The following is a 14,427-nucleotide window of genomic DNA, read 5'->3' on the forward strand; positions in this document are numbered from 1 at the left end:
AACTGTCAATTTATTATTAAAGTATGACATTGTTTACTTACAGGTCCTAATGGTCCAAATGGATATGATCCTGGTGTAAGTGGAAGTCCATCCTAAAAAAAAGTAATTCATAAAAAATGTAGTTGATATAAATATAAATTTTGTGATTTTATAAAAATAATTCATAAAAAATGTAGTTGTTATAAATTTTGTGATTTTATAAAAATTTGTAATTAACTTTACAGTAACATTGTTTGCATATGTATGTATTCCATTCCACTTGTGCCGTCAGGAGCTGCTACCTAGCGGGAGCTGGAGGCCCCACAGCAGGCTTGGTTGGGCAGTTTGATCACGCCACCTCCTACGTCACAAAACCGTAAGGAGTGGTTATTATGATGTAGCAACCGTCTATTATTCTACATCAGAATCCGATCCAGAACGGTCGTATCCACATTCAGTCTGGATGGAGATGTTCGGATAAACGTTTAGTTTATTAGTATAAGTTATATGTTATTTAATTTAATTGTATATGTAAAAATATGTATAAAGTTCAATTATACATTTCATTAAGTGCCAAGATGACAATGCATTAAACCATTATTCAATAATCAACAAGGTGTTGTCTTCATTCTTCACCTATGAACACATACAGTCCAACCTCGCTCTAAAATCTACCAGTATGTTTTATTTTATTATGTCAATTTATTATTATTAAGTATGATATTAAATACTTACAGGTCCTAAAGGTCCAAATGGATATGATCCTGGTGTAAGTGGAAGTCCATTCTAAAAAAAAAAATATATAGATGCAATACAAATATAAATTTTGTGATTTTATAAAAATCTATAATTTAATTTTACAGTAGAATTTTGTGCTTTGTATTTCATTCTTCACCTATGAACACATACAGTCCAACCTCGCTCTAAAATCTACCAGTATGTTATATTTTATTAACAGTCAATTTATTATTAAAGTATGACATTATTTACTTACAGGTCCTAATGGTCCAAATGGATATGATCCTGGTGTAAGTGGAAGTCCATCCTAACAAAAAGTAATTCATAAAAAATGTAGTTCATATAAATATAAATTTTGTGATTTTATAAAAATTTCTAATTAACTTTACAGTAACATTGTTTGCATATGTATGTATTCCGTTCCACTTGTGCCGTCAGGTGCTGTTACCTAGCGAGAGCTGGAGGCCCCATGGCAGGCTTGGTTGGGCAGTTTGATCATGCCACCTCCTACATCATAATGCCGCAGGGAGTGGTCATTATGATGTAGCAACCTTCTATTATTCTACGTCAGAATCCGATCCAAAACGGTCGTATCCACATTCAGTCCAGATGGAGATGTTTGGATGAACATTTAGTTTATTAGTATATGTTATTTAATTTTATTTTATATGTAAAAATATGTATCAAGTTCAATTATACATTTCATTAAGTGTCAAGATGACAATGCATTAAACTATTATTCAATAATCAACAAGGTGTTGTCTTCATTCTTCACCTATGAACACATCAGTCCAATCTCGCTCTAAAATCTACCAGTATGTTTTATTCTATTAACTCTCAATTTATTATTAAGTATGATATTAAATACTTACAGGTCCTAATGGTCCAAATGGATATGATCCTGGTGTAAGTGGAAGCCCATTCTAAAAAAAAAAATATATAGATGCAATACAAATATAAATTTTGTGATTTTATAAAAAACTATAATTTAATTTTACAGTAGAATTTTGTGCTTCTTTGTATTTTATTATATTAACTGTCAATTTATTATTAAAGTATGACATTATTTACTTACAGGTCCTAATGGTCCAAATGGATATGATCCTGGTGTAAGTGGAAGTCCATCCTAAAACAAAAAAAAAAATATATAGATGCAATACAAATATAAATTTCGTGATTTTATAAAAATTTGTAATTAACTTTACAGTAGAATTGTTTACATGTGAGTGTTTTATTTTATTAACTGTCAATTTATTATTAAAATATGATATTAAATACTTACAGGACCTAATGGTCCAAATGGATATGATCCTGGTGTAAGTGGAAGTCCATCCTAAAAAAATAAGTAATTCGTAAAAAATATAGTTATGATACAAATATAAAGTTTGTGTTTTTATAAAAATCTATCCTTAAATTTTGCGATAGAACTTTTTTTAACTTTGTAAATCTTAATTGTCCTGGTATATTAATTGATTCTAAACGCAATTGTAGATTTCATTGTTCATCTATGCTATCTAGTAATAGTTATCTGTTAGCATTATCAGTAAAGATTTTGTGTATCTTTTAAATGAATATTATTACCTGTATTGTATAATACTAGTTACTTCTGTAGTGTAGCATTTGTCATCATGTTGATAAATTTATAAATTAGTTTTTATAAAAGTACATTAATCTGTGAATTTTATGATGTAATGGTTGGATAACTCTAGTTCTAAAAGATTTATATTATATTTTTAAAAATTGTTATGCGTAGAAGTTTTTAGTTTAAATAAGCACATTTATTAAAGTAAATTAAAAAAAAATAATGTATTATGAATTTCAATTTTTTCCCCTTGTGTATGATTTGCTAATTTAATAAATTATTTCTTTCAATGTAAAGTATGAATAATAGAATTTTGAAACGTGACTGTGTTTTTTCAAAGGAGATTTTTAATTAACTTACTGTAAAAGGTTGCAACTTTTCTTAAGATTGTGTGTAACTTATTTATAGGTAAATTATAAAATTCTTTATTATCAGATGGCTATACTTTTCTCAAGATTAGCTGTAAAGGGTAATTTAACCCTTTTTGTTTGGTCAGATAAGTCCTTTTCCAAGAATAATTATGACTTACTATAGAGACTTAACTAATATATAAACAATGAAATGCATGTTGTAATGTTGTATGAGTTGTAAGATAAGTTTCAGAACTTTGTCTTAATTTTGTGAAAAATAAATATTTGAAATATACTAATTTGTAGCAGAGAGTTGTGTAATAGTAAAAATAATTAAATAACATCAGCTCGCAATCAGTACTAGATAAAATAAACAAGTAATTTATAAAAATAAATGAAATAAGAATATATTAAATAATATTTTATGTATATAACTTAAGCTGATTTTTTATGTTTTCAGACTAAAATATTGGAAAGCTTTTTCTTTGTATTATTTTCATTGTTACACCATCACTACTGTGTAAGTAATATTTAAATTGTTATATTTGATTATTTTTTATAAACAATACAGTGAAATTATTTTGTAAATATTTTGTATTTCTGAAATTCTTTGTTAATAATGAATGATAAACATGTTGAAGAGATAGTACAAATGCTGAATTAGATAATGTATCAAATATAAATGTTAATTTTTATATATTGGGTGAAGTTCAATTTAATTGACATGCAGTATTTTATTATTAGTTCATCATTGGAACCTATAATCCCTGAAATGAATGAGTTTATATATATATATATATATATATATATATATGTGTGTGTGTGTGTGTGTGTGTGTGCTTGTACTTTAATAATGATGTGATTTTTTGTTTTGTTAATCAAATGTCTATTATTAAGTTATGATAATATGTATTAAATACTTACTGGACCTAATGGTCCGAAAGGATATGGTCCTGGTCCTAATGGAAGTCCATCCTGTAAAACAAATAATAAAAAATATTTAATAAAAGATTTATAAATATATAATAAATACATATATATTTTTTCATCCTTGTTACATTATTATTCTAAGTTTTCTTATTTTTTGATATGACAAAATATTTCTTTAATTTTTAAATAATTCATTACAAACCTTCTTGAATGATTGTGTATAGCTGATATAGATAAATATAATTTTGTTATTTGCAAGATGGCAAAACTATTCAAGATAGTTCTTGAATTTATTGTTTGTGTTTTATCAGCTAAATCTATTAGGCTTACTAGTGAAAGTGAGGGATATCCTGTTGGATTCTTTACTGAGGTGAATATGTTTTTGCATAACTATGACAGTGATATACAGTTTTGAATGTGACACTTTAAGTCTGTTCATCACAATGTTGGTGGCTTTGTATTGTAAAATCACTTCTTGTAGAGAAAGCACCCCTTGACTAATGCCTTTTATACTATATATATTTCTCACATATTGGTTTATAAGAAGCCTACTGCTGTGGTGTGCTAACTTTGCAATCTGTGTCTTGTACCATGAAGGTGACAACTTTGTTGATCATATTTTTTTGTTTAATTATGATTTAACGGTTCATGGTGTTAAATATTCATTATTAAATTACTGTAAGTAACTACATAATTAATTAAGTAATTACTGTAGGACCTGTAAGTATTTAAATACTTACAAGTCCTAATGGGTTAAGTGGTCCCAAGGCCCTGGTCCTAGTGAGAAATCTGGAGAAATTGGAAGTTTAACCTATAAATATTAACCATTCATATTGTATTAAATATATTGACATTTACTTTATTACTATTATTTATTTTTATAATACATATTTTTATCTATAATATACATATTTATGAGTTTCTTTATAGTTCAGGTGTACGAATAGGTGTCTTATTCTACCCAGATTGTATACCGCTATCAAATCATTTACATGCCACATGTCAATATTTAATGTTCCTTAGACTTATGTCTCTAAGTCTGATTAATTCTTCTATAATTAGTGCTGCTCTAGATTTTTCCTTTTATAGTTTTCATGATCAAACTACTGACCCCTTTTCAGAGAAAAATACAATGAATGTTCTTATTGATTCCTGTTTTTTTGTTTTATTTTAAGGTATATTACTTTTAAAATAATATTCTTCTTTTGAATAAAATTTATACTTTTTGTGTAAAAATGAGTTGTGTAACAATAAAACTGAAGAACTAAATGAACAAAAATTATTAGTCCTCAGACTAAAGTATTGGGGAGCTTTTCTTCATATTTTTTGATACAAACTATGTGTTATACCACTTCTATTTTCTAATATTTAAATTGCTCTGATTTATATTTGTAATAAAAAATACAATGAAATTTATTTATTATGTATTAGTTTGATTCGGTGTAAATATTGAGAATTTACATAAAAATGCTGAATTACATAATGCATGAAATATGAAAACTACATTTTTTTGGATGAAGTTTAATTTGATAACACTGCAAAATTTCTTTTTGGCTCACCCATAAAGCTTGAACTCCCTGAAATGTGTGTATGTGTTTTGATGATGTGATATTGCGTAGTGTTAATTATCAAATGTTTATTATTAATAAATTATGATATGTAGTTTAAATACTTATGGGTTATAATGGACCTAATGGTTCGTAACGGTGTGGTCCTGGTCCTAGTGGGTAGCCTCGAGTTAGTGGAAGACCATCCTATAAAAAAATTACTGTGGATGATCTATTTTTAAATATTTATATCTTTTCTCCTTTGTTTCATTTAATAAAGTATTTGTTAAAGTATGAATTAGGAATAATGGAATTTTGGAATTATTACTACTTTCTACTTTTTTTAGATGAAATTTTTTAATTAATTTATTCAAGAGGTTTTTAACCTTTGTTAATGAATATAGGTAAATTTATTTATAGGTAAATTTTAAATTACTTTATTTACCAGTAGGCAACACTTTCCTGAAGACTAGTTGCATATAATAGTTGAACCTTTTGTGTTTGGTCCACTATGTCCTTTTCCAAGGATGAGTATCTAGGTTTTGTAAACTTATAAACATTCGAACATTGAAGATTTAAGAAGTTGAGTTGAAATCTTCGCAAGATTTTCTTATTGGCTCACCCTTAGAGTTCATATTCTTTGAAGTGTGTTTTGTGTGTAGTTGTGTTACAAATATAAATTTTGTGATTTTATAAAAAATTTTAATTTAATTTTACAATAGAATTGTGCACATGTGTGTATTTTTTGTATTAATTGTCAATTTATTGTTAAAGTATGATATTAAATGCTTACAGGTCCTAATGGTCCAAATGGATATGATCCTGGTGTAAGTGGAAGTCCATCCTAAAACAAAAAAGAAATATATAGTTGTGATACAAATATACATTTTGTGATTTTATAAAAATTTGTAATTTAGTTTTATAGTAGAATTGTGCGTATTTGTGTATTTTATTACATTAATGATCAATTTATTATTAAGTATGATATTAAATACTTACAGGTCCTAATGGTCCATGTGGAAATGATCGTGGTGTAAGTGGAAGTCCATCCTATAAAACAAGTAATAAAAAATATTTTGTAAAACATTTATAAATATAATATATATATATATATATATATATATATTCATCCTTGTTATATTATTATTCTAAATTTTCTTATTTATTTATATGATAAAATTTTTAATTAATTCATTCCAAACCTTTTTGAATGAATGTGTATAAATAATGTATAGATAAATTTAATTTTTTTATTTGCAAGATGGCAAAGACGGGTCTTGAATTTATTGTTTATGTTTTATCAGCTAAATCTGTTAGGCTTACTAGTGAAAGTGAGGGATTTCCTGTTGCATTCTTTACTGAGGTGAATATGTTTTTGCATACCTATGACAGTGATATACAGTTTTGAATTTGACACTCTGAGTCTGTTCATCACAGCATTAGTGGCTTTGTATTGTAAAATCACTTATTGCAGAGAAAGCACCCCTTGACTGGTACTTTTTATACTGTATATATTTTTCATATATTGGTTCATAAGAAGCCTACTGCTGCGCTGTGCTAACTTTGCAATCTATATCTTGTACCATGAAGCTGACAACTTTGTTGATCATATTTTTTTTTTAATGATGATTTAACACTTCATGATGTTAAATGTTCATTATTAAATTACTATAAGTAATTACTGTAGGACCTGCAAGTATTTAAATACTTACAAGTCCTAATGGTTTAAGTGATCCCAAATGATATGGTCCTAGTCCTAATGAGAAATCTGTAGAAAATGGAAGTCTAACCAATAAAAATAACCATTCATATTGTATAAAAAAATTATTTACATTTACTTTTTTTACTATTATTTATTTTTATAATATGTATTGTTGTTTATAATGTACATACTTATGAAATTCTTTATAGTTGAGCTGTATGTATAGGTGGGATATTCTACCCAGATGGTGTACCACTATCAAATCATTTACACGCAACATTGTCAATATTTAATGTTCCTCAGACTTTTGTCTCTAAGTCTGATTAATTCTTCTATAATTAGTGCTGTTCTAGATTTTCCTTTTATAGTTTTCACGATTAAACTATTGACTCCTTTTTAGGGAAAAATACAATCCAAGTTTAATGATTCTGCAGTTCTTTCATGAAATAATTTCATTCAAACATGTTAACATTCAGTAACTGTTATAAATGATTGTAAGGATTAATAAACTATCACTGATTTATTTACATCTACAGTTGAACAAAAAAATATTTGAATGGTAAATTTTATTTATTATGGGTTTTTGATTTATTAATCATAAAATTTCCACTATTTTGTTCTCAATTATGATTCCCAAAGGCTCATGAGGAAGCGCCTACTTTTCTAACTCGTGGAAGAGGAGTTTAATTTCACCTACTTATGTATAACAATGTAATATGTAAAATTATCATTAAGTGGTATGTTATTAAAAGTTTAGTAATTTCATAAACAACAAGAGTGTTAAATAAAACAAAAGTTTACAGCCTTTTATAATATGTTATATGAAATATTACAATGTTTTTTTTATTTTCTTAATTAGTACAATCATTATAACTAAAGTGATTTGCTTATATATTTTTTAGTTATAATATTGGTATTTCAGACCAGGCTGTGCAGATTTTTAAATGCAGTGGAACATTTATTGATTGCTGGTTTTTTTTTTGTTTGAAGGTATCATTACTTTAAAATAATATTCTTCTTTCGAATGAGATTTATACTTTTTGTCTAAAAGTAAGTTGTATAACAATAAAATAACAATAAGTCATAACTAATATTAAATAAAAGGAAAAGAAAAGGTATACTTTATAAAACTGAAGAACGAAATGACAAAAAAAAATTGTTAGTCCTCAGACTAAAATATTGGGGAGCTTTTCTTCATATTTTTTGATACAAACTGTGTGTTGTACCACTTCTGTTTTGTAATATTTAAATTGTTCTGATTTATATTTGTAAAAATGAAATTTGTACAATGAAATCTATTTATTATGCAATAATTTAATTCTGTGTAAATATTGAGTATTAAACACAAAAATGCTGAATTACATAATGCATGAAATATGAAAATTACATATTTTCGGATGAAATTTTATTTGATTACTGCAAAATTTTTTTTGGCCTACCCATATAGTTTGAACTCCCTGAAATGTGTTCTGATGATGTGATATTGTGTTGTGTTAATTATCAAATATTTATTATTAAGTTATGATATGTATTTTAAATACTTACAGGTCCTAATGGGCCTAATGGTCCGTAAGTGTGTGGTCCTGGTCCTAGTGGGTAGCCTGGATTCAGTGGAAAACCATCCTATAAAATAAATTACTGTGGATGAACTATTTTTAAATATTTATATCCTTTCTCCCTTCTTTATTTCTTTTCTCCTTTGTTTCATTTAATAAAGTATTTGTTAAAGTATGAATTAGGAATAATGAAATTTTTTAATTATTACTTTCGACTTTTTTTAGATGAAAATTTTTAATTAATTTATTCAAAAAGTTTTAACCTTTATTAATGAATATGTATAATTTATTTATAGATAATATTTAAATTACTTTATTTGCCAGGAGGCAACACTTTCCTGAAGACTAGTTACGTATAATAGTTGAACTCTTTGTGTTTGGTCCACTATGTCCTTTTCCAAAATGAGTATGTACTTTTTGTAAACTTATAAACATTCAAACATTGAAAATTTAAGACGAGTTACAGTTGTAATCTCTGCAAGATTTTCTTATCCTTTGAAGTATGTGTGTTAATTTATTATTAAAATACGATATTAAATACTTACAGGTCCTAATGGATATGATCCTGGTGTAAGTGGAAATCCATCCTAAAAAAAACAAAAATATAGTTGTGATTCAAATATAAATTTTGTGATTTTATAAAAATTTGTAATTTAATTTTACAGTTGAATTGTGTGCATGTGTGTATTTTGTTATATTAACTGTCAATTTATTGTTAAAGTATGATATTAAGTGCTTACAGGCCCTAATGGTCCAAGTGGATATGGTCCATCCTAAAAAAAAGGTAATTCATAAAAAATATAGTTGTGATACAAATATAAATTTTGTGATTTTTAAAAAATTTATAAATTAATTTTACAGTGGACTTTTTTATTTCTGTAAAACTTAATCATCCTGGTATATTAATTTATTAAATGCACGTAAACACTGTTGTTGATTTCATTGTGCATCTGTCCTACCTAATAGTGGCTTATGTGTGTTAGCATTATCAGTAAAGATTTTGTGTATCTTCTAAATGTTTCAACTAACTATTCTTCTGTTGTCAGGGATGCTTATTTACATAACTATTGTTTAATTATTTTTTATTTCATATATATATATACACACACACACACACACACACACAGTGTGCTTTTGATAATAATTTAGAAAAAAAATTAGAATGATGGTAGATGTTTTTCGCTGTAAGAAGGTGGCTGAATATTTAAAAAAAAAGGTTTTTGTACAAAAATTTTTAGTTTTCTTTTTTAAAATAATATCTTTCAAAAAAAAAGAATTGTTTATCCACAAAAAAATATGCAGCAGAAATTTCTGCTTCTTCAGAGAAAATGTTGATTATAAAACATAATTAAAAATTATAAGAATATAAAAATTTACTGCCTTACTCAATGAAGAAAAATAATAATTTTTTCTTAGCAACTGAGAATAAAATATTCACTACCTCTGTAGTCTTTAATATATAGTTTTTTAAATCCATTCTGAAGAAGCAAAGATCTCTGCACAAATGACTTAACAGAGATACTGAAAAAAGCAAATAATTTATTCCAACAAAAAAGATAAATATAAAATTACTATTATTGGCTAATAAAATAAAAATTTGATTTTTTTGCCAGATGATTAATTCATAATAATTGAAGATTATGCACGTGAATAAGTAATGAAGATTTTTTAATGTTTAAAAGATGCCAAGTTTGATTGAGATTCAATGTAGGACTTCATGAATTATGGAAACACTTTCATGTTGTCATAAAGGTATCAACATTTTGAACTGTCATAAATCTATTAAAAAAGACATTGTATGTATTGAAAGGCTTTTTTTGGTTTGCATTATTTCGCTAAGAACTTGTTTAAATAACTAGGGAAATGTTTATATTTTTATGATTTTTTACAGTATATGCTGTTTATAGTTTTTTTTACTCCATATGCATACCAGGTTTCATAACTCTGGTAAAATAGTTACAAAAATGAATAGTTAACATATGTTAAAGAATGAAGAATATTTATGACTAAGCTGATCTAATTTCACTTTGCTTCTTCCAGTAGTTTGGTTTTGGTTTTTTTTCTTAGAATATTAGTATTTCCTTTCCAAGGTATTCCATTGAAACAATTTTCAAAAAAATGAAGTCTATCATAAAATTATAACCATTTTCTTCATTAGAATTGTAGAATTTTTTAATCCTTTGTTAGATTCTAAGGTTTATGAAAATTAGGAACTTAGAAATAAAATTTATCGTATTTATAGATATTCATTATTAAAAAATAAGTGGTGTTGTACTATAAAGTATAATTTAAAAAATTAACTCTGATTATTTAGGTTGTAAAATTACAAAGATGGATGAAATAAAGATGTCAAAAGCAGACTTGGACAAGCTATGAGAGATTTAAGGTTTTATAACAGAAAATTTATTTTCTGTTATAAAACATAACTCTTAAGAATAATAAATTCTTAAAAATATTAATGAAGCAGACAATTGAGGATATGAAAGAAGTCGGTTTGAAACTACAGATTGACAAAGAATGTGGAGGAATTTAGAGTTGTTAAACCAGTTCCTCTGGTTTAACATCAAACCAGTTAATAACTGAAGATAATCAATAATTGATAAAAATTATTCAAGAGAAGAGAATAATTGGTAAGTATAATGTTAATCTGGTTAAGAGGAGTTACTACTCTGTGTCGATGGTCACTTATTGAACAACCACCATTGAATTTAGAATTTTATTATTGCAATTAAGTTTGATCTAATTGAAGAACTTATTGTAATGAAAACATCTGTCCTATAGAAAACTTAGGTTCTAAATTATTTTTTTTGCTAGTGTACTTGACTATTGCTTTTTTAACTTGGATTTTATTCTACTGCAAGTATGTTGTATTGATACAGATGGTTAGCCTTCCTGAACAGAAGATTAATAATTTGTGGCCAGACTGAACTCTTTATATTTTAACATTATTGGCTCCTTTATGGTAGTACTGGCCACCATTTTGAAGTTAAATAATTTTTATGTAATATACATTTTTCGATTTAAAATTAATTTTTTTTTAGAGTGGTGCAATGGTAATCCAAGGGAAGATATGAATGAAAATTCAATGTAATGGTGTCTACAGCAAGTCAGTACATGAAGGAGGTCACAATGCACACGCAGACAACTTTTTTTTAAAATCTGGGACCACCATTACATATTGCTTCAGAGGATGAGATGAATTATTTGTAGCATATGAAAATTCCATGCCTGACCGGGATTCAAACCCGGGACCTCCGGATCTATGGCTGAGATGCTACCACTCGCACCACGGAGGCCGGCACACTCATAGACAACTGCAGCACTTTAGCAGCCACTTCTGTAATTATTTTCTAAATAAATCTATTTCGTGTAAACATATCAAATGATTTACAGATCTTAGTCATACTGTCCATTTGCTGTAAAACAATATCATGCCATACATATCACTGTTGCGAAGCATAACATTGTCGATTTTATGTTTATTTAACTATTGCTTTACCATCACTGAACAGAATCACCAGTAAACTTGACATGTTCTGAGATTCTAGATTACTGGTGGTTTTGCACTTCATATTGCTATGGCAACTAGTTTATTTTTAATAGGCAATCAAATTACATACCCTTTTTTAATACCCTTTGTAAAAAATGATCTGTACACTTACTGGTCCAAGTGGTCCATATCCAAAATCTGAGTATAAACCACTGCCTGCAATTCCGCTTGATGATGCTGATGATAATGTTGCAGATTCCTGTAACAGGGATAAAAATTAAAAAAATATATATGTATTACCAATAAATATTGTAAATATGAGAGGAATACACAAAAGACAATAATGAACTGTACATGAACATAGAGAAAATATTGGATGTAATCAGAAAAAGAATTGCCTTCTATGGTCACCTGCAAAGAATATACCCTAGTAGGCTGATAAATGCTATTTACAAATTTTAAAATCTAAAAACCAATAATAGCTGAATCAGAAACTGAAAGAGACATGGAAGAACTGGAAGTAAAGGAAGAAGATGTCAAAAAGCATTAAGTACCAAGAAAGAAATTGAAAAACATCACAGGTTTCCAGGAAAAACAAAAAATTGTACCTGAACAGAAGAAAGAAAAGTAAAAACCAGAAAGTGATGTAGATGTGGGAGAAAAATAAACAAATAAAGTGAGTTTGTTGAAATAATGTAGTCCATAGTGGTTAAAATTAAAAGAAAAACCAAACTAAGTTGCTCTTTCTATGAAATAGGTTTTATGAAATTTCTGTAGTTCATTTTATTTTAATGACTGAGATAATAAATATATAAATGTAATTATAATGTTTTTCATAATTTTTTATTAGGACAAAGCTCTGAAGTAGCAAAATTATATTTGAATATTCTTCAAAATGATAAATTAATTTTTTATAAAATTATTGTATTCTGCGGGATAGTTTTTATTTTTATTAAAGATTTATTTAAATAAATACTTTTTATCATCAGTTTAAACATGATTATTTCAAACCTAGGATGCCAACTTTGATGAGTGGGATTTCAGTGTACTTTTTCTTAAAATAAAACGTTTTAGCCCACAAAATAAAATGATCAACACAGAATGGCAACATTGTATCAATCATATTTATTAATCTCATCAAATTTAACATTTGTTGTTTATGTTTCATAGGGTTTATTTTTACCTCTAGGATCACCGTTAGGTATTGCTTCAGAGGATGAGAGTGAATGATTTATAGCATCTGAAAATGCCATGCCTGATTGGGATTCGAACTCGGGACTTATGGATTTAAAGAAGGGCATCGAAAAAGAAATTCAAGATTTTAAAAAAAATTGTTTATACAGCTGTGAACTGTTGCTATCACTATGTTTGTTTAGGATGGGCTACAGTTTGACTGTTCATCTATATCCATATGTATTTTTTTTATGGGACAATTTCCAGTTATAATTATTACTGATATAAGGTTTTTAAATCATTTTTAGTTATTTGTTGTAAAATAAATTTTCTAAACTGTAATTGAAAACTGAGGTTTCATTTTAAAGTTCAATGTGGTTTTGTTTGTATGCAGTAAGAAAATATTTGTTATTTTAAGTGTATTTTTTGTTGTCCACTTGAAATTTCAATTAAAATTATGTACAATTATAATAACTGTATCCAAATAAATAATTCGTTATAGAACGTATAGTGAAGGTAAAATAGAATATTATTACTGTAAATGAAAATCATGTTCAGAGGTGGTGTGTTGTACGTGTCAGTTTTTTGTTTATGTGATTGGTTATAGCTGTGTGTTGTTCTACTAATCAATACTTCTACTGGACAAAAGGAACTATCCAGTTTTTTATAAATTCCTGAATTCTGATATTTATTATATCGTTAAACAGAAAACATTATATCATATAAACAGAAAGTTCAAATCAACCTTATAACTTCTAAATTATTGACAAGTCTAGATGTGCAAACTTCTCAATGGTAGTTGCACTCTGTATTAGTTATTATACTAAAACAAAGTGGTTAGTCCCTGTGTTAAGGCAATGAGGCAATGCAATCGCAAAATAAAAATACTGTATATGTATGCGTTCAAATGTATTTTTTGTACTTACAATTGAGTTGTAGCCAGATGATCCATAGTAATCATCGAATCCTGAATCCTAATGAAAAAAATAATAAAAAAGTTGTAAAAGTATTTTATTTTTAAAGCATAAAGCATAATTAACGTGAAATTTTTATAATGTATTAAATTTTTGCAATAAAATCACATTTCTTATTGACCAACTGGATAAAACAATTATTGGTTGATAAAACAAGACCAGTCTTGTTTGAACTTAATTCTTTGAAGAATGCTTTAATTTTTTTTTTTAGAATCAAGTTAAAACTTTGTTTTAACTTGATTCTACCTGTGTACTTAAGATATAGTTACAGCTGAATAAATTTTCTATAATTTTACGTAATTTTGTAATAGGTTTATTGTTGCTATTAGGTGAAACAACGTATGTGTAATAATTTTTTGTAAAATTTTCCATTTCAAAATAGCAGCCACTATTTTTCTTTTTAGAC

General features: G+C 26.8%; 1 protein-coding gene across 50 annotated transcripts in view; it reads right to left on the bottom strand.

The window, feature by feature from the left end:
- LOC142332050 (uncharacterized) overlaps positions 1-14,427 on the bottom strand; it is a 56,922-nt gene that overhangs the window by 28,963 nt on the left and 13,532 nt on the right. For 9 of the 50 annotated variants that reach the window (XM_075378222.1, XM_075378210.1, XM_075378178.1 and 6 more), the window contains 13 exons: positions 13,974-14,021; positions 12,047-12,133; positions 8,930-8,971; positions 8,374-8,451; positions 6,126-6,176; positions 5,920-5,970; positions 3,574-3,624; positions 2,000-2,050; positions 1,793-1,843; positions 1,590-1,640; positions 974-1,024; positions 715-765; positions 42-92 (listed from right to left, as the gene is read on the bottom strand). In XM_075378222.1, the coding sequence (XP_075234337.1) occupies positions 42-92; positions 715-765; positions 974-1,024; positions 1,590-1,640; positions 1,793-1,843; positions 2,000-2,050; positions 3,574-3,624; positions 5,920-5,970; positions 6,126-6,176; positions 8,374-8,451; positions 8,930-8,971; positions 12,047-12,133; positions 13,974-14,021 (714 nt within the window). The remainder of the gene's footprint in view (positions 1-41; positions 93-714; positions 766-973; positions 1,025-1,589; positions 1,641-1,792; positions 1,844-1,999; positions 2,051-3,573; positions 3,625-5,919; positions 5,971-6,125; positions 6,177-8,373; positions 8,452-8,929; positions 8,972-12,046; positions 12,134-13,973; positions 14,022-14,427) is intronic. The other 41 variants (XM_075378205.1, XM_075378187.1, XM_075378174.1 and 38 more) reach the window with 38 other exon arrangements.

The sequence above is a fragment of the Lycorma delicatula genome, chromosome 11 (assembly GCF_047948215.1).
Source record: "Lycorma delicatula isolate Av1 chromosome 11, ASM4794821v1, whole genome shotgun sequence".
NCBI lineage: Eukaryota > Metazoa > Arthropoda > Insecta > Hemiptera > Fulgoridae > Lycorma > Lycorma delicatula.